The sequence below is a fragment of the Vulpes lagopus genome, chromosome 6 (genome assembly GCF_018345385.1).
Source record: "Vulpes lagopus strain Blue_001 chromosome 6, ASM1834538v1, whole genome shotgun sequence".
NCBI classification, from domain to species: domain Eukaryota; kingdom Metazoa; phylum Chordata; class Mammalia; order Carnivora; family Canidae; genus Vulpes; species Vulpes lagopus.
Window position 1 is genome coordinate 71,098,888 of NC_054829.1, and position 25,453 is coordinate 71,124,340.

Consider the following 25,453-nt stretch of genomic DNA (forward strand, 5'->3'; position numbering starts at 1 on the left):
AGGACCTTGTAAACAATAAATAGTGATACAAACGTATGCGACAGCTTTTAACTTCGCAAAGAACAAGTGATAGATGTGATATAAATATTTGTTGAATAAATGAATTAGAAGATAAAACACATTCTTGAAACAAATTTAATAAATGGTTAGCTGAACTGTTGCCCCTTTGCAAGTTATAATATTATTGCTTACTCAGCCTTTATTATACTTGACAATTCTTAGAGTCTTGTATTTTAATCCTTCTTTTGTCCTAGATTTATGGCTTGATGAGAATAAAAGCAGATGAAGGGAAAATGCAAGAGAGATGGTGTCATGTTTAGGTGATAAATAACATCATTTATTTTTTTATACATGCATCAGATCTTTATTTATTTGTTGAATAATTCAGACAAAGTCCTGGGCTTCCTGATGCTTATATGCTGGTGGATAGGCAGATAAAAAACAACAAATATATAATATGATGTCTGCTAATGATGATTGTAATGAAAAAATGTGAGACACGGTAAGAGGAAAAAGGGATGGGTTGGGTGAGTACTATCTTAGATAGATTGAAGGAAAGACCTTTCTGATGAGGTGATGTTTGAGCAGTGATCTGAATGATGGGATGAAGGGAGTCATTTGGAGCAAATATATTCAAGTAAAAACCCCCAGAGGTGGAAGCCTGCTTGGATCATTCAAGGAACTATTCTAGGGGGTAAGAGTGACCATAGTAGATTAAGAAAGGTCAAGGAGATGGGAAATACTCAGTAAACTTGAGAGTCTTCTACTTGTCATGTTCTGTGTGGTGTTGGGGATATCAAAGTGAAAGAGACATAATTTTTGCTCTTGAGGAATAGAGTATTCTAGAGGAAGTGGGGGCAATAAATATATAAAGAGATAAATGCTATTCTGGAGGTATGTACAGCTTTCAAAGGGAGCAAGAGGAGAGAGACCTTAGATTTGCCTGAAAGATCAAGGAAAGCTTCAGAGAGATGTCAGGCGACCATGATGGGGAGGTGATGATGAGGTTGGAAACTCCAAACAAAGAGAAGGGTAGAGTGGAAGAAAGGATGGAGACAAAATAATGTTCACTCATGACATTTCCTGAATTTAGTATTTTGGTATTTCTAGGGCAACATTGGTGAGAGATGTGTCAGGAGATGAGGTTGAATTGGTAGTTAAAAGCAGATCATATGTGGGTTTGTGCCAAGCTAAGTCTAAAAAATTTTGAAAAGTGAAGTAAAATCACTAAGTTTGCCTAAGCACAGAGCTGTGAGTCAAGAGAGTATCCTTAACTAAGACAAGAAATACAGAGGTAGAAGAGCCTGGAGTAGACGAGGTGAAAAGATCGTGAGTTTTAGGCTTGTACAGTTTATATTGCTCAAGGGTCATCTGACCAAAAGGATGTTAGAGGTATACAGAGGTCTTGAGCGAAAGCAAGGTTAGAGGCACAGTCATCAGGACACAGGTATTAATTGCAATCAAGATGTGAACAAAGAATTAGACTAAGGTTGGAACCAGAAAAACAGCAGCATTCAAAGCAGAAAATAAAGGAGAATGGACTATAGGAATCACCACAGTATTACTGACCATACAGTGTTCTAATAGTTTATTTACAAGCTTAATTTCCCAAGTAGATTGTGAACTTGAAGAAAATAATTTTAGCTTATACTTTTCTGTGTATTTGTATTCCCAGGAACTGTCTTAGTGCCTTGTACATGGGATACTTAATATATGTATATTTAAATGAATGGGTGAATAATTAATTAATGAAGGACTCTATGGCTTGACATTTCTGCTCAGTGCTTCCATCTTTCAGCGTGACATTTCATAGCAATAATTCTTTGTGTCTTTTTATTTTTTATCACTTTTGTATGGTACAAGGAACACACATTTACTGAAGAAAAATTAGAAAAAGGAAAGCTAAAAAATATCACCCTGAATTCCACTACCAGGAAAAGCTATTGTTGTCATTTAATGTCTAACTTTTTAGACCACTACTATCAACAGAAATAGAATGTGAGCCACATACATAAATTTTTTAGTGGCCACATCAAAGGAAACTATACATAAATATATACAATTAATTGTAAAAACATATTTTATTTAACCTGATAAACCCAAAATATCATTTCTATGTTAGTCAATGAAAAGAAATTAATGAGATTGCTTACATTCTTTTCTCCATACTAAGTCTTTGAAACCTGGTGTATATTTTATACTCATAGCACACGTCAATTTGGACTAGTCACAATCCAAGTGTTCAAGAGCCACATGTAGTTAGTGGCTATGTATTGGACAGCAAAGTTCAAGACTCTTTTTGGTGTGTATACAATGATATGGCTATACATAAAATTGTAATTCTCTCTCCACAAAATTCCAGTCATGTGAAACCTACAGTTTTGTGAGTTTTTATCATCAGTGTTTAGTTTTAGAACAGTTTTGAATTTACTGAAAAGTTGTGAGGATAGTACACATAGTTCCCATATACTGCACACCCAGTATCCATTATTATTAACATCTTACAATGATATATATGCCACAATGAATAAACCAATACTGACATAGTATTATTAGCTAAAGTTCATACTTAAGCAGATTTACTTTGGTCTTACTTAATATTCTTTCCCTACTGTCGAATCCTATTAGGAGACCACATTACATTTAGTTACTATGTCTCTCCTTAGGCTCTTCTTGGCTATGACAATTTCTTAGATTTTTCTTATTTTTGATGATCTTGACAATTTTGAGGAGTTAATTAGTTAGGTATTTTGTAGAATGTCCCTCAGCTGGGATTTTTCTGATAATTTCCTCATGGTGAGACTGGGGTTATGGGTTTTGGGGAGGAAGGCCACAGAAGTAAAATGCCATTTCTCATCTCATCATATCAAGGCTATCAACATGACTTATCTCTGTTGATGTTGACTGTGATGTTTGTCAGGTTTTCCCACTGTAAAGGTGCTCTTTTTCACTCTTTCCATTCTGTCCCTTTTGGAAGGAAGTCACTGTGAGCAGCAGACACTAAAGAAGTGGGAAGTGTTGAGTGTTTGCATATTTAGAATTCTTCAGCATGGGAGATTTGTTTTGTTTATTTATTTATTTTTGCTCAAATTGTTCCAGTTTGGGCCACAGTGAGCTTTCTCAGTTGATTTCTATGTCTTTTTAACATAACCCCATCATTGATGGTGGTGAGTTGTTTTATTTTTTTGAATACTATAAGATATTTCAGCCTTATCTTGCATATTCCCTGCCTCAGCCCTAGAATCAGCCATTTCTCCAAGGAGCTCTGGTTCCTTTTCCTTGATTTCAGCTTAGGTCATGATTTCAGGGTTGTGGGATAGAGCTTCTTGTCAGGCTCAGCACCTCTGCGAGTCTGCTTTTCCCTCTGCCCCTCCCCCCAGCTCATGCTCTCACATAAATAAATAAATAAGTAAATAAAATCTTAAAAAAAGAGAAAAGAAGCCAAGATATGAGATTAGGCATGCTCATTGCTACTGGACTATTCTCCAAAACATCAAAGATGTGAAATAGATTTTGAGAGACAGTGAGTTCAAAGGGTAGAAATGGGAGGAAACATATTGCAGGAGAAGCAAACAGCAGGAGCAGAATTTTGGATTTGGGAAAAGCACAGTCTCACAGGGAATCCAGAAGTTTAAAAGCAAGCAAGAATCTTTAGATGGATGCTATAAGGCAATTCATCTGGCAGCACTAAGCAAGGTGACCCTGAATAGGAAGAGTCTGAAGGGGGAGAGAACAGGTAAATGTCCAGTACAATAACAGGTTCAGGTGTTAAATTTGTCCCTCCTCCTTGTTACCCTGGAAGATGTGGGAGGAAAGAGCTGAACGACTGATCTAATCTGAACAGTTTAAAGAGTTGTGACCTTTCTCAACTGCAGCAAGCCAAAAGCTTTAAAAAAGTAATTTTAAAGTATTTTGTTTGGTTAATTCGTTTTATCCAATGTTGTCTTTATTATCTTTTTTAGTTAGGTCTCTTTTGGTTGCAAGTGATAGAAAACCCAACTCAAAATAATTTATAAAAAAAGAGAAAATAATTTCTTGCATTTTTGGTGTCTTCCCTTTATCTCTTTGTGCCTATGACTTTGGTGCACACCTGTCCCCTTGCTCCTGCCAGAATTGAGTTTCTTTGCCTAAAGGCTTTCTCTTACTGCCCAGCCTGCTTGACAGATCCAAGTGCCAGAGAATCAATACTCAGAGAATCAACACTCATATCCACAGACACTCATATCCTTCCATCCACAACACAGAATTTGGGGGCTCCGTAACTTAGTTCCTTTGGCCCCCAGGAGGGACGAGTTGAGGCAAGTGTCTCACGCTGGTTCTCAGAGGTTCCCCGGTAGGATGAAACTCTGGGTGCCCACAGTGGCAGCTGGCTTAAGAACACACATGCCCTTTATTGGCTGACTTCCCTTCCTGTCACTCTTCCCAGGACCCCTAGGATCACCTCCCAACTAAACCACTTGCACTAGAATCCTTTTCTGGAGGAACAGAAGCTAAGGCAGCTGGGTTATACGACTGAAAAATCCCAAGTAGATTTCTAATCACTAAAGGGTCCAGGGCCTCAAACAATATTATGGGAGCTCAGTTTCACCTTCTCTTTTTCAGGATCATTCTTTTCATTTGTGGTGGGAAGAGGGCTGCTGGCAACACTAGGTTTCCATTCCAGCCTCTGACATCCCCAGCAGTATTCCTAAGAATTTCATATTAATTTTTGGGATGGGGGCTTGGGTCAGGCACCCATCATTGAACCAATCATTGTGGCCAGAGAGGTGGACTATGTTAATTGGTCAGAGAGTGCAAGGGTGGGGTCAGCCTCATCTACACCCAAACATGGGGTAGGAGGAGACATGGCTTGATTATCCAGGGAAAGTCCAGATGTTGTCACCAAGATAGGAAGGATAGATGGTGGGCAGGTCGAAAAGACAGATGCATATCTCGATTAGCTATGTGATCATGCTTAGGCACAAGACTTTGAATTGAAAATGCTCTTGAGGCTGGGATCTTATAACCACAACTCTTTCTTTGATACCAGATGTGGGAAGATTGTTGCTAGAACATTCATAAGCTTCCTCTCTAGACCCACTAGTGCCACCAGTGTGCCTTTGTGTCTACCCTTTTCCTGTCCTGCGGGTTGTTTTCTCCTAAGCTCCCGGAGCAGGTGGCTGTTTCATGCTGAGCTTAGGGGGTTTTTGTAAGGCTCCCCCTGTCACTCCTCTCACCGTGGAACTTCTCCAACAGCACAGAAATAGACGCCTGAGTCTGTAAGCGTCAAGCCTGTGATGGTGAGCGTTAGAATTTTGTTTCCTTTCTGAAATGACACAGAATATCGTCCTTTCGAAGAGTGGGTGCTATCAGAATAAATACTCATGACTTGAGTCATCCTCTCACCGAAAGGCTGTTGATACCAGTTCATCACATAGTAGTTAAAGCTGAGGGTGAAGCTGCAGTCCAAGGTCACAGATTCTCCCTCTTGTTTATACACTTTATTCTGAGATTGACGGACCATCTCTGAATTGCTGGAACCTGTAGAAAAGAATAAGACTTAGCTGCTGATATTGCTCCCAAGAAAGCTGTCACAAATAGCTAGCTTTTGACCCAGAAAACCAAGTGGGGAAAGGCACAGTTAAGTTCTCTTCTAAATTCTTTCCCAAACCTCCTTTCTCAGGCCCCAGCAACAGAGTTAGTCAGCTCCCTACCTAGGTGGATGAAGGCCGCCACAATGCACGACACAGCCGGCAGTCTGGACTCCATCCTTGGGGTCCTTCCCGCTGGTGAAATGGCTTTTGTTTTGCCTGCCCCCTGCCAGGCCTTTTGCAGTGTCACTGGAGCTTGGTGGCCCTGTGGTGTTTCTTTTATAGAGCTGGAAGCTGGGTTTCTGCACATGCAAGCTGAGTCACACTTCCTGCTATCTGCTTGCCTCCTGCCTCTCTTCCTCCAGGCCTCTCTTTTCTAATTGGTCTATAACATGCCACATCTTGTTTATGGTAAAAGAAAACTTGTCCAATGTAGACATAACCAGAGAGGAGAAAGTAGACAATAAAATCCAACTGTAATCTCATTACCCAGAGATAAATACTGCTAACATTTTTGTTGTGTTTCTTTAGGTATTTTTTAATGCAAATATGCATACTTTAATGGAATTGAGATCAAATTAAATTTTTTTTATCATTATGTTTATGAATATGCCATCACGTCACTTAACTGTATGTGAAAAAGTGATTTTTACAGCTTCACAGTACTCTGTTGTAAAAGTGAAACTGAATTTGCTTAAACATTGTTGTTTGATATTATTTTGTTTCCTCTTTTGAGTGGTTTAAATAAGATTCAGTGGACATTGTAAATATAAGTCTTTGTACTTCTGACAATTTATTTGTTAACTACATTATTTTAAAGTTTTTAATTATGGAAACTTCGAACATCTACAAAAGAGAGAAAACCACATGTACTCACTGTCCAGGTTCTACAATTATCAACTCATGGCCAATCTTATTACTTAATACCCTCATCACCCTACACATCTATACCTCTTCCAGTTCTGTTTAGTAAAAGAAAATCCCAGACATCATGGGGTTGTGTACTTTACTCAGGAAACACAAAATACCAGGTTGTCTTTTGGTGTATGTTGTGTATGTGTGTGCATTTTGTTAGTGTCTCTTGGTAAGCAATGACTAGATCTGTTGTTTGACTAGGAGTTGGTTTGCAAAATGATAATATTCTAATTATGTCATTTCCACTTTGTTTATAAACTTTATAGAACTATTTCTATAAAGATAATTTTCCCTTGTCAATTATTTGATTATTCTTTGAGGTTAGGTATGTGATTCTTTCCATTCATTTATCAGTTTTCAGAGTAATGAGCTGATAACCTGTAGGGTGATCAACAATCCCTGTTTGCCTGAGATGGAGGGGTTTCCAGGACACAAAGTTTTCTGGTACTAATACTGAAATAGTTCCAAACAAATCCCAGGCAACCAGGATAAATCTCCAAAAATCTTTGAGGAGGATTCTCTTATGAACTCAAGGATTTACACATACTTGGTGTGTTTCATGATCTTACTGATGTGGGAATTGTCCCATCTTTACTAGCAGAAATCTTTTCAAGCTGGCTCCCGGTCTTTTTGACGTGGCCTCTGTGGTCTGTGATAGCTTCCTAGTTTTCTGGGAGGAGGAGATACTCTAGGCACATTTGTTCACTTTCTCCCCCGAGAAATAGAATCGGCCAGGTGTGATTAATAGAGGTGTTTTCTCTTTCCAGTTCTAAGGTTTTTATTATTTTACTGCTCTTGTTAAGACATTTAGTGAAATGTAGAATAGAAAGAACAATATTGGAAATCTTTGTCTTTTTCAAAATTTTAAGGAAATACTTGTAACATCTCACTTTGAAAACAAATGCAAAGATTCCCTTTGCCAGGTTAAAGAAGTTCCCTTTTCTTCCCAGTTTGTGAGGAGACTTTAATTATAAATACTATGTTAAACTTGACAAAATCACTTTCCTGCATTTAGTGAGAAAATTTTATTGTTAATATCTTTATGTGTGATATGTTGCACTGATCTTAAGCCCTCCTCGTACTCCTGAAATAAATCCTAATTGATCATGGTGCACTGGAATACTTTTTAATATCCAGGGCTGGTTTTGTAATATTTTTAGAAGTAGTCATTGCTTTTCATATGTAATATTGGTCTATAATTCTCATGCATCATCTGTTTATTTTTGTTGTTGTGGTTCTCTTGCTCTCATAAATGTGTTGAGTGGTAGTCTTCAGGTATGCAAATCATTGGTACTGGGTTTGATGTAACTTGCCTGTGAAATCATATGTATGTATAAAGTTTTAAATTAACTTATATATAAATTCAAGTTTTCAATTTTTTTCTTGTCAGTTCTGTCAGACTATAATTTTTAGAAAGTTTTACATTTTGTTCAAATTTTTTGTAAGAATTTATTTCCTGCATTGTCTTACAATTATTTAAATTTTTATTAGGTAGCTATATTCTTCCCTTACGCAACATTTTTCTGTCTTACTTAGTTCCTTGACAAAACTTATCAGAGAATTGTCCATTTTCAGATTCTTTTCAAAGAACCTTTTTAAATCGATTCTTTCCTTTGCTTCTTTGTCTTTATTTACTTAATTTTAGCTCTTCCTATTATTTTTTTCTTCATCTCATTTTTGTTGTTTACTCTTATTCTCTTTTAAAACTTTCTGATTGAATTTTTAGCTCATTACATTCGGTCTTTTTGTTTTGATCCATTTTTAAGGCTATAAAATTTTCCCTGTGTACTGCTTAGGTTCATTGTACAAGTTTTAAAATGTTTCATGATTGTCCAGTTGTAAATATTTTAACAATCCTATTATAATTTCTTTTTTTGGTTCATAAATTATTTAGAAGTACATTTCTTTTTATTTGAAGTTGGCTTTTTATTAATAGTATCTAACTTTGTTCACTGTAGTAAAAGAATCTGATCTATATGATATCGATTCCTTAATACTTATTGAGATTTGCTTTTTTGTCATCAATTATCCTGTTTCTTAAGGATAAATTTTTGGGTGTATAATTGTTGAGTAAAATAATTTTATATGCATTAACAAATTGCCCTTACAATGACTGTTCAAATTGACAAATCTATAGCGTTTTCTGAGTTTTGTTTCATGATTTCAGTAACTAATGCTTAAAAAAAAAAAATTTAACAGTTTGTAGAGAAAACAATGTTATTTCCTTGTTGTTTTCCATATGCATTTGTGTATTACTGAGATTGGATTCTTTTCATATTTGTACTTGTTATTTTTTTAATTTGGAAATTATTTGTTCGTATCCATTGCCATTTCTTTTTTTTTTTTTTTTTAAGATTTTATTTATTTATTCATGAGAGACAGAGAGAGGCAGAGACTCAGGCAGAGAGAGAAGCAGGCTCCATGCAGGAAGCCGAATGTGGGACTCGATCTCGGGTCTTCAGGATCACACCCTGGGCAGAAGGCAGCGCTAAACTGCTGAGCCACCAGGGCTGCCCTCCATTGCCATTTCTAAAATTGGTATAACTTTAATCTCCTTGTAATACTTTATTTTTTAAGGATATTAGACAGGTTTGCTCATAAAAGATCAGTGTCCCAGAGTCCACTACTGATTCTTAACCAGATAGGCGGCTGAATGTTTGTTATGACAGTTTCTGAGTCCTTGAACTAATTGTGTACCTGAGCCCTCCCAACCCCACAACTCATCATTACCTTGACATATCTTTACATATAAACCACAAAACCTCTGTGGCCTTTATTCAGGTCATTTTTGAGAAATATTTCAGAAGACCTTGAGATCCTGGCTGCTGAAATTGTCATTCCAGAAGAGTCAAGGATGATATGAGTACTGATGGGCACATGTAAAGGTTAGTGTGACTTGCTCAAGACAAAGAGCAACTTATGACCAAGTTATTCTTTTGAGAGGGCTTGGAATAAAGGATGAACCTGTTAGTAAGTGAAATGTATCCAAAAAAAAAAAAAAAAAAGATAATTAAATGGGAAGTTTCTCACAATGAAGAGGTTTACAAACCTGGCATTGGGCATAAGACAGATATTGGGAAAATTGCACTTGTAGAAGGAAAGTGTTGTTCACAGTTTCCCAAAGTTTACAAAAATTTTAAAGAAATTCTGCCTGCAATGATCTCAATATTATTCAGGCTTCTCATTTTCAGCCCTAGCCTTTTTTTTTGCCCTAAGTTTGGCCTGGGGCCTCTCACCCATCTCCATCCAGAGAGTGTCAACATGTTTTGAGTTCTGGGAGTTGTGTTACTGGACAGGATTGCCCCCTAGAGGCCAGACAGAGGAATAGCCTTCTTAAAATTCTCAAGGCTGGCTTCGCAAGGGGGTGGGGGGTGGGGGCTGCACATTAGAATAAATTGAGGAATGTTAACAAAAACCTCTCATTCCTGAACCGTAGACCCTGGGAATGTGGGGGCTCAATCCAATATTACCTTATTTAGAGTTGACACTTAAGTGAAAAAATAAGGTGGCAATGAAAGCGACCCCTTGAAACAAATCTAAACATAAACAGAAACATCTATTGAGAGGATCAAATGGTTCTTGTTTTTTCTTTTGCTGATATGATCAATCACATTGATTGCTTTACCAGTGGTGAACCAGCCTTGCATCCCGGGGATAAATCCCACTTGGTCATAGTGAATAATCTTCTTTTTATTTATTTTTTAATTGGTGTTCAATTTGCCAACATATAGAATAACACCCAGTGCTCATCCCATCAAGTGCCCCCGTCAGTGCCTGTCACCCAGTCACCCCCACCCCCCGCCCACCTCCCATTCTACCACCCATTGTTCATTTCCCAGAGTTAGGAGTCTCTCATGTTCTGTCGCCCTTTCTGGTATTTCCCACTCATTTTTTTCTCCTTTCCCCTTTATTCCCTTTCACTGTTTTTTATATTCCCCAAATGAATGAGATCATATAATGTTTGTCCTTCTCCGATTGACTTACTTCACTCAGCATAATACCCTCCAGTTCCATCCACGTTGAAGCAAATGGTGGGTATTTGTCGTTTCTAATGGCTGAGGAATATTCCATTGTATACATAGACCACATCTTCTTTATCTATTAATCTTTCGATGGACACCAAGGCTCCTTCCACAGTTTGCCTATTGTGGACATTGCTACTAGAAACATCGGGATGCAGGTGTGGCAGTACCACACTGTCTTGATGACCACAGCTTTGTAGTACAACTTGAAATCTGGCATTGTGATGCCCCCAGCTCTGGTTTTCTTTTTCAATATTCCCCTGGCTATTCGGGGTCTTTTCTGATTCCACACAAATCTCAAGATGATTTGTTCCAACTCTCTGAAGAAAGTCCATGGTATTTTGATAGGGATTGCATTAAACGTGTAAATTGCCCTGGGTAACATTGACATTTTCACAATATTAATTCTGCCAATCCATGAGCATGGAATATTTTTCCATCTCTTTGTGTCTTCCTCAATTTCTTTCAGAAGTGTTCTATCATTTTTAGGGTATAGATCCTTTACCTCTTTGGTTAGGTTTATTCCTAGGTATCTTATGCTTTTGGGTGCAATTGTAAATGGGATTTTATACTCTCATACTCTGAACTAACGGGATACAAGACTCCAAAAATTCTCAGCCTGCACTACCTGGGAATTCTTTCTATTTATAATCATATCTATAAACTTTTCCTCCCACTGTCTCTCCCTAAAAGAAGCAAAGCACTGCTAATAGTCCTGCTGACTTTCTCTAAGTTGTTTCTGGGAGTTTCTATTTCTGGATGTAGAAACATGGTGGATGCCCAACAGTTGGGAATAGATGGAGGGAGGAGAGAAACAGTCCTTGAAATACCTCTCAGGGCTGAGCCCTCATGGGGTTATGAAGTGACTTTCTGCACAGTCCTGGTTTCCTGGTTTGCATCAGAAAGGGAAACTTGGCGATGTTTTTCTAGATACAGCTCTATTTGCCCTATATTAAGGGTTAATAGAAATTTGGCTTCAAGGATACATCTAGTGAAGTCTTAGAAGGAAGTGAAGAATACATTATTGGAAACTGGAGGAGGGGAATCCTGTTAGGTTGTGGCAGAAAACTTTTGAAGTCGCCTCCTATAGTTATATAAAAGGCTGAAATTAGTTGTAGAGCTGAGGAGATTTTGAAGGAAAGTATGGAGGTACCACTGGGTTTCTTCTTGCTGCTTATAATGAAATGAAAAGAAGAGAAGTAAATTGAGGAAAGGATTGTTAAACAAAAAAGAACCAGGACTGGATGAATCTGAATATTCTCAATCTCTTCAAGTGGAAAAAGAGGCTAAAATTAGGATAATACGACATGAAGAAGAGAACAGAGAGTGTGACTCTATAAACTTTCATTAAAACCTCGGAAAGATAGAAAGCCAGGAGTATTCAGTCACACAAGGAGCTCTTTAAAGAGGCTTGGATGTGCCTTTCGACCAAACCATAGGACTTCTAGGAAGCTTAAGAGGATGGTCCCTCAGCCATCTGAGCAAGAGCCACAGGTATGGGTTATCTGGAAAGGATCTGTGGGTGTGGCTTTTTTCTAAAGGAGTAAAACTTCACTGAAATCCATGGGAGACCCATGAATTGAGAAAATTATTTCAGCTGAAACACTACCAGCTTGGGTGGGGGGGAGGGTAATACAGAATAGAGAGTAAAAAAAAAAAAAAAAGGCTGTCAGATCCCTAAAACTCTACTGGCAGGAAGCAGGCTGATAAAATCACTCAACTGCAAACGTGTTACCTTTCCTGAAAGAAGAAAGATGACTGTGAGGATGGAACTAAAAGCCAAGAGGGCACAGTTGAGAATTATTTCCATGCCTCAAATCTAATCAAGGAATTCTTAATGTTTGCCCAGCTAGATTTCAGTGAGGCTTTTAACCCTTCATTTCACCCTCTTTTGGATCCAAATGTCTACAGCTATAATCCTGTGCCTTCTTGGTTGAGTCCATTCTAACATTGAAATCTGCATGTGTTGGGAGCAGATCATTTGTTTCACAGCTTGACAGATGGAGAGGAATTGTGCCTGCACTTAACAGATAACACCCAGGAGCTTCATTTGAACTTGGACATAATTTAGATGATGAAATTTTGTCTATGAACTGACGCTGTATGAGATGAGACTCTTGAGATCTTTGGGTGTGTGTGAATATATTTTGCAAGTAGGAGGGATAGGAATCTTTGGGGGTCAGATGATGGACTGTGGTAAAGTGATAGTTCCCTGTCTTCTAGTGTCCATGACTTTGGAGACAATCCCCTCTCTTGAGGGTAGGAGGGACCTATGACTTACTTGCTTCTAACCAGCACAAGATGCAGAGATGATGGGCTGTCCCCCTGTTTTTATGTTACATTAAAAAAGATTCTGTATTGGTAGACTAGAATGAGAGAATCTCCTTGCTGGCTTGATGACATAAGCAGCCATGTTGGAAAAGTCCAAAGGAACTGCAGGAGACCACTGGGAACTCTGGGCAGCCTCTAGGCAGGAAGAGGGGAATTCTAGGTGATGGCTGCCAAAAACACTGGGTCCTCAGTCATGCAGCTGCAAGGAAATGAATTGTGCCCAAATCCTGAATGAGGATGGCAATAGATTCTTCTACAGTCAAATCTTTAGATTAAAAATGTGTCCCAGCCAACACCTTGATTGCAGCCTTGTGACACCCCACACAGAGGACCAGCAAGGCTGTGCCTGGATTCCTGACCCATGAGACTGTGAGATAATAAATGTGTGGTATTTTGGTTTGGGCGTGGTATTGCACCAATTTCCAAAAACGTTGCATAAAAAAATAAGTTTGCTTAACTTCAGATCATGTCACACCAAATGAGTTGCTGTCCTCAGATTGACTTGCATCAGCCCTCATGGAAAAATTAGAGAAAATGACCTGAAAATTTTCAAATTTATACTCTTAAGGTCCATATGGATTTTGCTTAAAAAAAAAAAGTGGCTGTGTCTCCTCTAGGATTTTGATGGAATCTTGTCTCACATTGAGATCTTTCATCCATTTTGAGTTTATCTTTTGTATGGTGCAAGAGAGTGGTCTAGTTTCATTCTTCTGCATGTGGATGTCCAATTTCCCAGCACCATTTATTGAAGAGACTGTCTTTCTTCCAGTGGATAGTCTTTCCTCCTTTATCGAATATTAGTTGACCATAAAGTTGAGGGTCCACTTCTGGGTTCTCTATTCTGTTCCATTGATCTATGTGTCTGTTTTTGTGCCAGTACCACACTGTCTTGATGACCACAGCTTTGTAGTACAACCTGAAATCTGGCATTGTGATGCCCCCAGCTATGGTTTTCTTTTTAAAAATTCCCCTGGCTATTTGGGGTCTTTTCTGATTCCACACAAATCTTAAGATGATTTGTTCTAACTCTCTGAAGAAAGTCCATGGTATTTTGATAGGGATTGCATTAAACATGTCAATTGCCCTGGGGAACATTGACATTTTCACAATACTAATTCTGCCAATCCATGAGCATGGAATATTTTTCCATCTCTTTGTGTCTTCCTCAATTTCTTTCAGAAGTGTTCTATAGTTTTTAGGGTATAGATCCTTTACCTCTTTGGTTAAGTTTATTCCTAGGTATCTTCTGCTTTTGGGTGCAATTGTAAATGGGATTGACTCCTTAATTTCTCTTTCTTCAGTCTCATTGTTAGTGTATAGAAATGCCACTGACTTCTGGGCATTGATTTTGTATCCTGCCACACTGAGAAATCTCACAGAGGAAGACATAGACATGGCCAACAAGCACATGAGAAAATGCTCTGCATCACTTGCCATCAGGGAAATACAAATCAAAACCACAATGAGATACCACCTCACACCAATGAGAATGGGGAAAATTAACAAGGCAGGAAACGACAAATGTTGGAGAGGATGCGGAGAAAAGGGAACCCTCTTGCACTGTTGGTGGGAATGTGAACTGGTGCAGCCACTCTGGAAAACTGTGTGGAGGTTCCTCAAAGAGTTAAAAATAGATCTGCCCTACGACCCAGCAATTGCACTGCTGGGGATTTACCCCAAAAATACAGATGCAATGAAACGCTGGGACACCTGCACCCCGATGTTTCTAGCAGCAATGTCCACAATAGCCAAACTGAGGAAGGAGTCTCAGTGGATAAAGAAGATGTGGTTTATGTATACAGTGGAATATTACTCAGCCATTAGAAATGGCAAATACCCACCATTTGCTTCAACGTGGATGGAACTGGAGGGAAGTAAGTCAATCAGAGAAGGACAAACATTATATGGTCTCATTCATTTGGGGAATTTAAATAATAGTGAAAGGGAATAGAAGGGAAGGGAGAAGAAATGGGTAGGAAATATCAGGGAGACAGAACATAAAGACTCCTATCTCTGGGAAACGAACTAGGGGTGGTGGAAGGGGAGGAGGGCAGGGGGTGGGGGTGACTGGGTGGCAGGCACTGAGGGGGGCACTTGACAGGATGAGCACTGGGTGTTATTCTGTATGTTGGCAAATTGAACACCAATAAAAAATAAATTTATTAGTAAAAAAAGTGGCAACTGTAGATGGAGATAGCTTTTATGTTGGGGTTCTAATTCCAGGAACACAATAATGAGCTGCTGAGCTGAACAGAAGTTTAGAACTTGGTCAGACATGAGAAGTTCAGTTGCTAACTAGATATCCCCTCATTATATCCTGATCTCTGGCCAATTAGCAAAGTTCTCAAAGTGCCATTGTAAAGAGAACCCTGGTGGTCATGAAAATCAACTAGTTGTGCTCTATTCTGAGAATATAATTTTCCTAGACAGACATGGTGCAAACACACACACACACACCATATCTCAGGGAGAGTGACACTGGAGGTGTGGTGGATTGACACAGATCCAAGTTACATCCCCTGTGGAGTAATGTCACCCACTGGGCCAGGTGATTGATGTGTTCATTCGCCTCTGTTGGGTGAAAACTCCTTTCTCCTTGTTCTGTGTCCGGTGGCAGTAGAATGTTCATTAGTGTAAAAATTCTGACTTTTCTCCATCCCCTCACTCACTGCTTCCCAAGGAAGGAAGAGCATTTCCTGATTACCCTGTGTAAATTGCACTCTTCAATCTCCCCTCAGCCTCCTGTTTATTGCTTTCATAATACTCATCCCAATTTGCATATATATTTGTTTATGTATCTGTTTATCCTATCTTTCCCGTTAGAGAATATGGGACTTGTTGTCGGGTATATTTTTCTCCTGGCATTGTAGCTTTGGCATCTCACAGTGACTGTGAGGTGTCCACTAATAAATGCAATCTAAAGCAACATGATTGCTCTAAGGCTTTAGAGTGTGCAAGCATGAGGGAGATGATCTTCAGAGAGGTATGCATCAGAGGTGGGAGTGGAGTACTAAAAAATAGGGAGTAGAGAGTCCTTGAAACAAATGGCATGGCCTGAGTGTGGAAGTGGGAACGCACACTGTGTTTTCAGGGAAAGCCCACTCTCAGGAGGAATCCTGGGGAGGAGAGTCAATCCTGAAGACTGGTCTGGCTGCACTGGGCAGAACCTCAGGGCTCCAGGGGTGTGTGAGGGGCTTGGGGGACTTCCGTAAAGCCAGTGGGAGCAACTGCTGTCTTAACTGCCTGTCCTGGCCCACTTTCTTTCCTGTGTGATGGGGGAGAGGTAGAAATGAAGTCAGAAACATTCCATTTGAGACACAGCCAGTGTGTACAGCTAGAGGACTTAGCTTCATTTGAGTTAGCTTCATTGAGTTCCACAAGGAGACAAAGCTCAGACAGCTGGCCATTTTTTTTTTTTTTTAGTGACTTGCTTAGTTTTGAGCAAATACTATTTTCTTCTGCTCCCCAGTTACCTCAGGTACTAGATTCAGGGAGGAGAATGATGCCTGAGAGGAGATCTGGACACCCTTACTGTCTCTATTCTCTGGGCCTGGGTATGGGAATGTTTTCCAAATATAATAAGCAGTTTGCTTCCCAGACCCCAGAGGACCAAGCACTCACAATTCCTCTCTCCTAGTGTCTTCCTGTGTGTGTGTGTGTGTGTGTGTGTGTGTGTGTGTGTTTATGTTGGCATTTCCAGGCTCCTGCAGCCCGTTTTTTTTTTTTTTTTTTTTTTTTGTTGTTGTTGTTGTTTGTTTGTTTTTTGTTTTTCCATCACTCTGCTCTCTGTGCCCTCTCTGGGAGCACAGTATTATGGGTTCCTGGCCAGGACTGTGAGCTGATGAGGTTGATGAATTTAGCTTCTTCTTGGAATTTCACTGAATAGCATCTATTTGTTGAATAACCATTCTAATTACACCAAGAATAAGATAAATCTTCCACCTACTGGGAAGCTTTTTGTAACATTTGAATCTTAATCAATACACGGTGTTCTTTCAGACTAGAATCGCAGCTCCTCTCCTGCACAGACATTGTTGTTGGAGCTGATGGCCCCTGGAGACTTTCTGGGACCTGTGGGCCAGAGAAGAGAGCAGAGGACTCTCCTGATGGGCTTACTAGGTAGCCCAGGTAGGTGTCACCTAGGTGACACCAGGTAGGTGTCAGGTAACATTGGTTCAATTTCCCATGCTTCACCCAGAATAGCCCTACAATGAATTCTGGTACCAGCTACTTGAAGTTAGGGCAGGCTTTCCAGGGTAAGGGTGTAAGATTGCCTTCACTTCACACACCAATTGCTAGTTCTGGGTCCCCAGGCTACCCACAATTTCTAACTAGCTGGCTAACAAATTTGGAGAGTTCCATAGTTCCTCAAGTTTGATAGTCCTAGAGAATGACTCAAAGAATTCAGGAAAGCACTATACTTTTGAGTAGTTTTATTATAGCAAAAGGATAAGAATTAGACTCAGCCAATGGGTAAGATTCATAGGGTGACATCTGGGAGGGTTCTAATTTTTTTTTTTTTTTTTTTTTTATTTATTTATGATAGTCACAGAGAGAGAGAGAGGCAGAGACACAGGCAGAGGGAGAAGCAGGCTCCATGCACCGGGAGCCTGACGTGGGATTCGATCCCGGGTCTCCAGGATCGCGCCCTGGGCCAAAGGCAAGCGCCAAACCACTGCGCCACCCAGGGATCCCTCTGGGAGGGTTCTAAACATGAAACTTCTGGTCATCTTCCCCCTATGGAGACCTGGATTATGTTTTTTCCTCCGCCCATGATATGTGACAACACACACAGGGAAACTCACATGAGCCTTTAGTGCCCAGAGGTTCAGCGTTTTTATTAGGGCTCTGTCATATATATTGCTCATGTGGCTGACCTTTATTTAGCCTTCAGCCCCTCCCAGTGGTTCTGGATAATACCTTTTGTTTTTGGTTCCTCTGGAGGTGGTGAAACTCAAAAAGCGTTGTTTCAAAGCCCTCATCATAAATCACATTGTTAGACAGCTGGTGGCCAAAGCCTTCAGGCAAACAAGGATACTCCCTATGAAGCAGGACATTCCAGAGCCTTGAGGTCACCTTGCAGGGGCTGAGGATAAATGCCAGACTTCTCTTTGGGGAAGTTAATTCATCACTACAGAGGCCCCAAATCACTAGCAAATATAACCTCCTGCATTCCCAAGGTTGCAGAGCCTGAGACGTGACATAGTCCCAGGTTAGGGCCGTTCCTGACTGGGAAGATGAACATCATCACTGTCCAGGCTGGAGCAACTGGGCAGGACTTCTACTCTTGACAACCTCCCTTCTGCTATGGATACTGATCAGTCATATTCAGAATCCCTGGAGTTATTTGGCACTACTGTCCCAGAAGAGGAAATGGAGTCTCTGGAAGGATGGGCTATAGCACATCTTGTCAAACTCTTGCTTGTTGATCTTGTTTCCTTGCTTCTGCTTTTATACCTTGAGACTCGTCTCTAAAATGACAGTCACATATTCTCCAGGCCAAGGCTTGGTTGTGCTGCGGCGTGAATAAGATCTGAGGTTTATTGATTCAACAAGTACTTTTGGGGTTCTCACTACTTGCAGATATTGTACTAAGTGCTGGAAGTGCTATAAATAATAGACATGAGATTGCTGATCTCACACAGCTTAGATCTGGTCTGGTAGGTGAAGAACCACCTAAGAGGATTCCCACCAGAAGTGATGTCTAAGTTAGGATCTAAAGATGGTTATGTGTACACGGTGTGCGTGCATGTGGTCAGAGGCGGGGAATGGCAGGTACTGAATAGAGAGACAAGGTACCAGGTAGAGGAAATAAATGCGGGAAGCGTCACGGGTCATCTGTGGGCTCCTGGACCTAACTGTGTCACTGAGCTGCCCCAGCACAGGCTCTGCCAACATCCCAAAGACCTGTTCTTTTCTTGGGGCGGGAGGCCCTTGAGGTGTGACTTGGCTCTTTCCTTACAGGCCAACTTCAGGCTGCTCTCTGTTTAATGGATGATTCCTTCCTGCTCATCTTAAGGCCGACTGCTCCGTTTATGCCCTGGACCTATCACCTTTGCCAACTCAAGGACTTTATAATGTTAGGTTCTCCCTCTGCATTATCAATTTCTCCCTGATGGATCATTCCAGTTGGAGTATATAAATATTCAATACTACCATCAATGTTGTCTCAGACCCCTGATAAAATGTCTCCTGCTTGGCAGTTTTTGATTTGGTATTAATAGGAGGTAAAAAGAAAAGGTGGGTGTTCTTATATTTTTTCACCTATTTCTCTGTTATGTCCCTCTTCTCCCTCTCTCAAGGATTCTTTAAAAATATTTATAGTATGTATTTTTATTCTGACTTCAAATGTGTATTCATTATATATATTGGGAAAGCATGGGAAAAATATGAAGAAAATAAAAAATCACCTTTTAAATCAAACACACAGAGATAAGCTTTGTTAACTTGTGTATTAGCTTTATATATGGGCATTTACAGAATTGTAACAATGTGGCATATTCAGTTGTATTTATTGTATTTTTTTTCTTAACGGTTAGAGTATTTTCAGATTATTAATATGGCTTTAATGGCTGCATTTGTGGAGAAATTGCCATGATTTATTTAACCATTCTACAACTGGAAGATATTTATATTTTCCCAATTTTTGACATAATAAAAAGTGTACAACGAAATACTTCTGTATAATTATTTATGCACATTTAGATTAATTCCCATGAATTAAATTTGCAGAGGGAGAATTAACGAGACAAGCACATAAACTAACTCTCTCTCTCTATCTCTCTCTGTCCTTTGCAGCAAAGCTTAGAATCCAAAGTACATGTTCTTTCCACCACTGGACCTTTGTGTCTTCAATCAGAAGCCTTCAGGTTTTCCAAAGCACTCCTTAGCCCTTCACTTTTCTTAAAAATCTAAATCCCTAAATTATAAAAATGATTCATGCTGGCTGTTACCATCATATAATACAGAAATGGGTGAGAAAAAAGGTCAGCTTCTCCTGCTCCTCTGTTCCTTCCTTCATGCTCCTCCTCTTTTGCCAAGTCCACTGCTCTTGCGGCAGCCAGTGGTGCATGGCCACGCATGCCTTATTATAGGCTTTTATATGTATAGGTTTTCTTTTGTTTTGTTCTTGCAGAAAACAAAATCTTATGATAAGCAGTATTTGACAGTTTTTCTTCTCCTATAAATATATCATAAATATCCTCCTAGGCCCATGCATATCATCATAATATATTCTTTCTAATGGCTGCATAATAATCACAATATTCTAGATTAGTTGCTATTTCTGGGTTAGCAGTTTAAGTGGGAACCAACTGGTATTTCTTCTAGTCTTAGAGCCCCTCATACATCTGAAGTCCATTGTGATCAGCTGCAGGTCAGCTTTGCTGATCTTCATTGGGCTCTCTCAGGTGCCGAGGACCTCAGTGATGACTGGGCTGACATGGCTGTGGTCCACACAGTCTCTCATCCTCCAGGAGGCTAATCTCAGCTTTCTCACATGGCAAAATCAGAGGCCTCAAGAAAGCAGGCCGGGGGGGAGGGGCAAGATGTCGGAAGAGCAGGGTCTCCAAGTCACCTGTCCTCAACAAATTACCTAGAAAACCATCCAATCATCCTGAAAATCTACGAATTCGGCCTGAGATTTAAAGAGAGACCAACTGGAACGCTACAGTGAGAAGAGTTCGCGCTTCTATCAAGGTAGGAAGACGGGGAAAAAGAAATAAAGGAACAAAAGGCTTCCAAGGGGGAGGGGCCCGAGGAGCCGGGCTGAGGCCGGGGCGAGTGTCCCCAGGACAGGAGAGCCCCGTCCCGTCCCGGAGGAGCAGGAGCTGCACCAACCTTCCCGGGGAAAGGCCTCCCGGGGAATTGGAGCAGGATCCCCAGAAAGGCGGGGATGCCCTCGGGCTCCCTGGGACAGTAACAGAGGAACTGCGCCCCGGGAGATGCGACGAGCTCCCTAAGGGCTGCAGCGCTCGGCGGGACCCGGAGCAGCTCGGAGGGGCTCGGGCGGCGGCTCCGCGGAGGGGGCTGCGGGGCGGGAGCGCGAATCCAACAGCGCAGGCCCCGGAGCACAGGGCGCCGGGACACAGCCCAGGATCCGGCCTCCCCCGGGACAGGCAGAGGCCGGGAGGGCCCAGGACAGCAAGGACGCTCCTGCCTGGAACTGAGCAGATCAGCGGCCCCGCCCCGGAGCCCCCAGGCCCTGCAGATGGAGAGCCCCGGAGCTACTGCGGGAGCTGACTCCAGGGTCCCAGAGCTGCCCCCGCCACTGTGGCTTCCTCCCGGGGCCTCACGGGGTGAACAACCCCACTGAGCCCTGCACCAGGCAGATGCAGAGCAGCTCCCCCAAGTGCTAACACCTGAGAATCAGCACAGCAGGCCCCTCCCCCAGAAGACCAGCGACACGGACCAGGTCCAAGGGAAGTCAAGGGACTTAAAGTATACAGAATCGGAAGATACTCCCCCGTGTTTTTTGTTTTTCTTTTTTTTGTTTGTTTTTTTGTTTTGTTTTGTTTTCTGCTTTTTTTTCTTTCTTTCTTCTTGATTTATGATTGCTTCCCCCCCCCCCCCTTTTTTTCTTTTTTCTCCTTTCTTTCTTTTTCTTCTCTTTTCCCCTTTTTTTTCTTCTTTCTCTTTTTTCTTTTTCTCTTTTCTTTCCTTCTCTCTCTTTTTCTCCTTTTCCCAGTACAACTTGTTTTTGGCCACTCTGCACTGAGCAAAATGACTAGAAGGAAAACCTCACCTCAAAAAAAAGAATCAGAAACAGCCCCCTCTCCCACAGAGTTACAAAATCTGGATTACAATTCAATGTCAGAAAGCCAATTCAGAAGCACTATTTTACAGCTACTGGTAGCTCTAGAAAAAACCATAAAGGACTCAAGAGACTTCATGACTGCAGAATTTAGATCCAATCAGGCAGAAATTAAAAATCAATTAAATGAGATGCAATCCAAGCTAGAAGTCCTAACGACGAGGCTTGACGAGGTGGAAGAAAGAGTGAGTGACATAGAAGACAAGTTGATGGCAAAGAGGGAAACTGAGGGAAAAAGAGACAAGCAATTAAAAGATCATGAGGATAGATTAAGGGAAATAAATGACAGCCTGAGGAAGAAAAACCTACGTTTAATTGGGGTTCCTGAGGGCGCCGAAAGGGACAGAGGGCCAGAATATGTATTTGAACAAATCCTAGCTGAAAACTTTCCTAATCTGGGAAGGGAAACAGGCATTCAGATCCAGGAAATAGAGAGATCCCCCCTAAAATCAACAAAAACCGTTCAACACCTCGACATTTAATAGTGAAGCTTGCAAATTCCAAAGATAAGGAGAGATCCTTAAAGCAGCAAGAGAAAAAAAGTCCCTGACTTTTATGGGGAGGAATATTAGGGTAACAGCAGACCTCTCCACAGAGACCTGGCAGGCCAGAAAGGGCTGGCAGGATATATTCAGGGTCCTAAATGAGAAGAACATGCAGCCAAGAATACTTTATCCAGCAAGGCTCTCATTCAAAATGGAAGGAGAGATAAAGAGCTTCCAAGACAGGCAGGAACTGAAAGAATATGTGACCTCCAAACCAGCTCTGCAAGAAATTTTAAGGGGGACTCTTAAAATTCCCCTTTAAGAAGAAGTTCAGTGGAACAATCCACAAAAACAAGGACTGAATAGATATGATGACACTAAACTCATATCTATCAATAGTAACTCTGAACGTGAATGGGCTTAATGACCCCATCAAAAGGCGCAGGGTTTCAGACTGGATAAAAAAGCAGGACCCATCTATTTGCTGTCTACAAGAGACTCATTTTAGACAGAAGGACACCTACAACCTGAAAATAAAAGGTTGGAGAACCATTTACCATTCAAATGGTCCTCAAAAGAAAGCAGGGGTTGCCATCCTTATATCAGATAAATTAAAATTTACCCCAAAGACTATAGTGAGAGATGAAGAGGGACACTATCTCATACTCAAAGGATCTATCCAACAAGAGGACTTAACACTCCTCAATATATATGCCCCGAATGTGGGAGCTGCCAAATATTTAAACCAATTAATAACCAAACTCAAGAAATACCTTGATAATAATACACTTATACTTGGTGACTTCAATCTAGCTCTTTCTACCCTGGATAGGTCTTCTAAGCACAACATCTCCAAAGAAACGAGAGCTTTAAATGATACACTGGACCAGATGGATTTCACAGATATCTACAGAACTTTACATCCAAACTCAACTGAATACACATTCTTCTCAAGTGCACATGGAACTTTCTCCAGAATAGACCACATACTGGGTCACAAATCGGGTATGAACTGATACCAAAAGATCGGGATAGTCCCCTGTATATTCTCAGACCATAATGCCTTGAAATTAGAACTTAATCACAACAAGAAGTATGGAAGGACCACAAACACGTGGAGGTTAAGGACCATCCTGCTAAAAGATGAAAAGGTCAACCAGGAAATTAAGGAAGAATTAAAAAGATTCATGGAAACTAATGAGAATGAAGATACAACTGTTCAAAATCTTTGGGATGCAGCAAAAGCAGTCCTGAGGGGGAAATACATCGCAATACAAGCATCCATTCAAAAACTGGAAAGAACTCAAATTCAAAAGCTAAACCTTACACATAAAGGAGCTAGAGAAAAAACAGCAGATAGATCCTACACCCAGCAGAAGAAGACAGTTAATTAAAATTCGAGCAGAACTCAATGATATCGAGACCAAAAGAACTGTGGAACAGATCAACAGAACCAGGAGTTGGTTCTTTGAAAGAATTAATAAGATAGATAAACCATTAGCCAACCTTTTAAAAGAAGAGAGAGAAGACTCAAATTAATAAAATCATGAATGAGAAAGGAGAGATCACTACCAACACCAAGGAAATACAAACGATTTTAAAAACATATTATGAATAGCTGTACACCAATAAATTAGGAAATCTAGAAGAAATGGACGCATTCCTGGAAAGCCACAAACTACCAAAACTGGAGCAGGAAGAAATAGAAAATCTGAACAGGCCAATAACCAGGGAGGAAATTGAAGCAGTCATCAAAAACATCCCAAGACACAAGAGTCCAGGGCCAGATGGCTTCCCAGGGGAATTCTATCAAACGTTTAAAGAAGAAATCATACCTATTCTACTAAAGCTGTTTGGAAAGAGAAAGAGATGGAGTACTTCCAAATTCGTTCTATGAGGCCAGCATCACCTTAATTCCAAAACCAGACAAAGACCCCACCAAAAAGGAGAATTACAGACCAATATCCCTGATGAACATGGATGCAAAAATTCTCAACAAGATACTAGCCAATAGGATCCAACAACACATTAAGAAAATTATTCACCATGACCAAGTAGGATTTATCCCTGGGACACAAGGCTGGTTCAACACTCGTAAAACCATCAATGTGATTCATCATATCAGCAAGAGAAAAACCAAGAACCATATGATACTCTCATTAGATGCAGAGAAAGCATTTGACAAAATACAGCATCCATTCCTGATCAAAACCCTTCAGAGTGTTGGGATAGAGGGAACTTTCCTCGACATCTTAAAAGCCATTTACGAAAAGCCCACAGCAAATATCATTCTCAATGGGGAAGCACTGGGAGCCTTTCCCTTAAGATCAGGAACAAGACAGGGATGTCCACTCTCACCACTGCTGTTCAACATAGTTCTGGAAGTCCTCGCCTCAGCAATCAGACAACAAAAAGACATTAAAGGCATTCAACTTGGCAAAGAAGAAGTCAAACTCTCCCTCTTCGCCGATGACATGATACTCTACATAGAAAACCCAAAAGCCTCCACCCCAAGATTGCTAGAACTCATACAGCAATTTGGTAGCGTGGCAGGATACAAAATCAATGCCCAGAAATCAATGGCATTTCTATACACTAACAATGAGACTGAAGCAAGAGAAATTAACGAGTCAATCCCATTTACAATTGCACCCAAAAGCATAAGATACCTAGGAATAAACCTAACCAAAGAGGTAAAAGATCTGTACCCTAAAAACTATAGAACACTTCTGAAAGAAATTGAGGAAGACACAAAGAGATGGAAAAATATTCCATGCTCATGGATTGGCAGAATTAATATTGTAAAAATGTCAATGTTACCCAGGGCAATTTACACGTTTAATGCAATCCCTATCAAAATACCATGGACTTTCTTCAGAGAGTTAGAACAAATTATTTTAAGATTTGTGTGGAATCAGAAAAGACCCCAAATAGCCAGGGGAATTTTAAAAAAGAAAACCATAGCTGGGGGCATCACAATGCCAGATTTCAGGTTGTACTACAAATCTGTGGTCATCAAGACAGTGTGGTACTGGCACAAAAACAGACACATAGATCAATGGAACAGAATAGAGAACCCAGAAGTGGACCCTGAAATGTACGGTCATCTAATATTCGATAAAGGAGGAAAGACTATCCACTGGAAGAAAGACAGTCTCTTCAATAAATGGTGCTGGGAAAATTGGACATCCACATGGAGAAGAATGAAACTGGACCACTCTCTTTCACCATACACAAAGATAAACTCAAAATGGATGAGAGATCTAAATGTGAGACAAGATTCCATCAAAATCCTAGAGGAGAACACAGGCAACACCC

The 25,453-nt window shown here is 40.5% G+C and overlaps 2 gene segments (V, D, J or C); both read right to left on the minus strand.

Annotated features, from left to right (window-relative positions):
- Positions 1 to 25,453, minus strand: part of LOC121493205 — a 439,102-nt gene that overhangs the window by 191,574 nt on the left and 222,075 nt on the right.
- LOC121493208 lies at positions 5,127 to 5,804 on the minus strand. The segment is given in 2 exon segments: positions 5,127 to 5,520; positions 5,694 to 5,804. Coding segments are annotated over 2 exon segments (363 nt in total).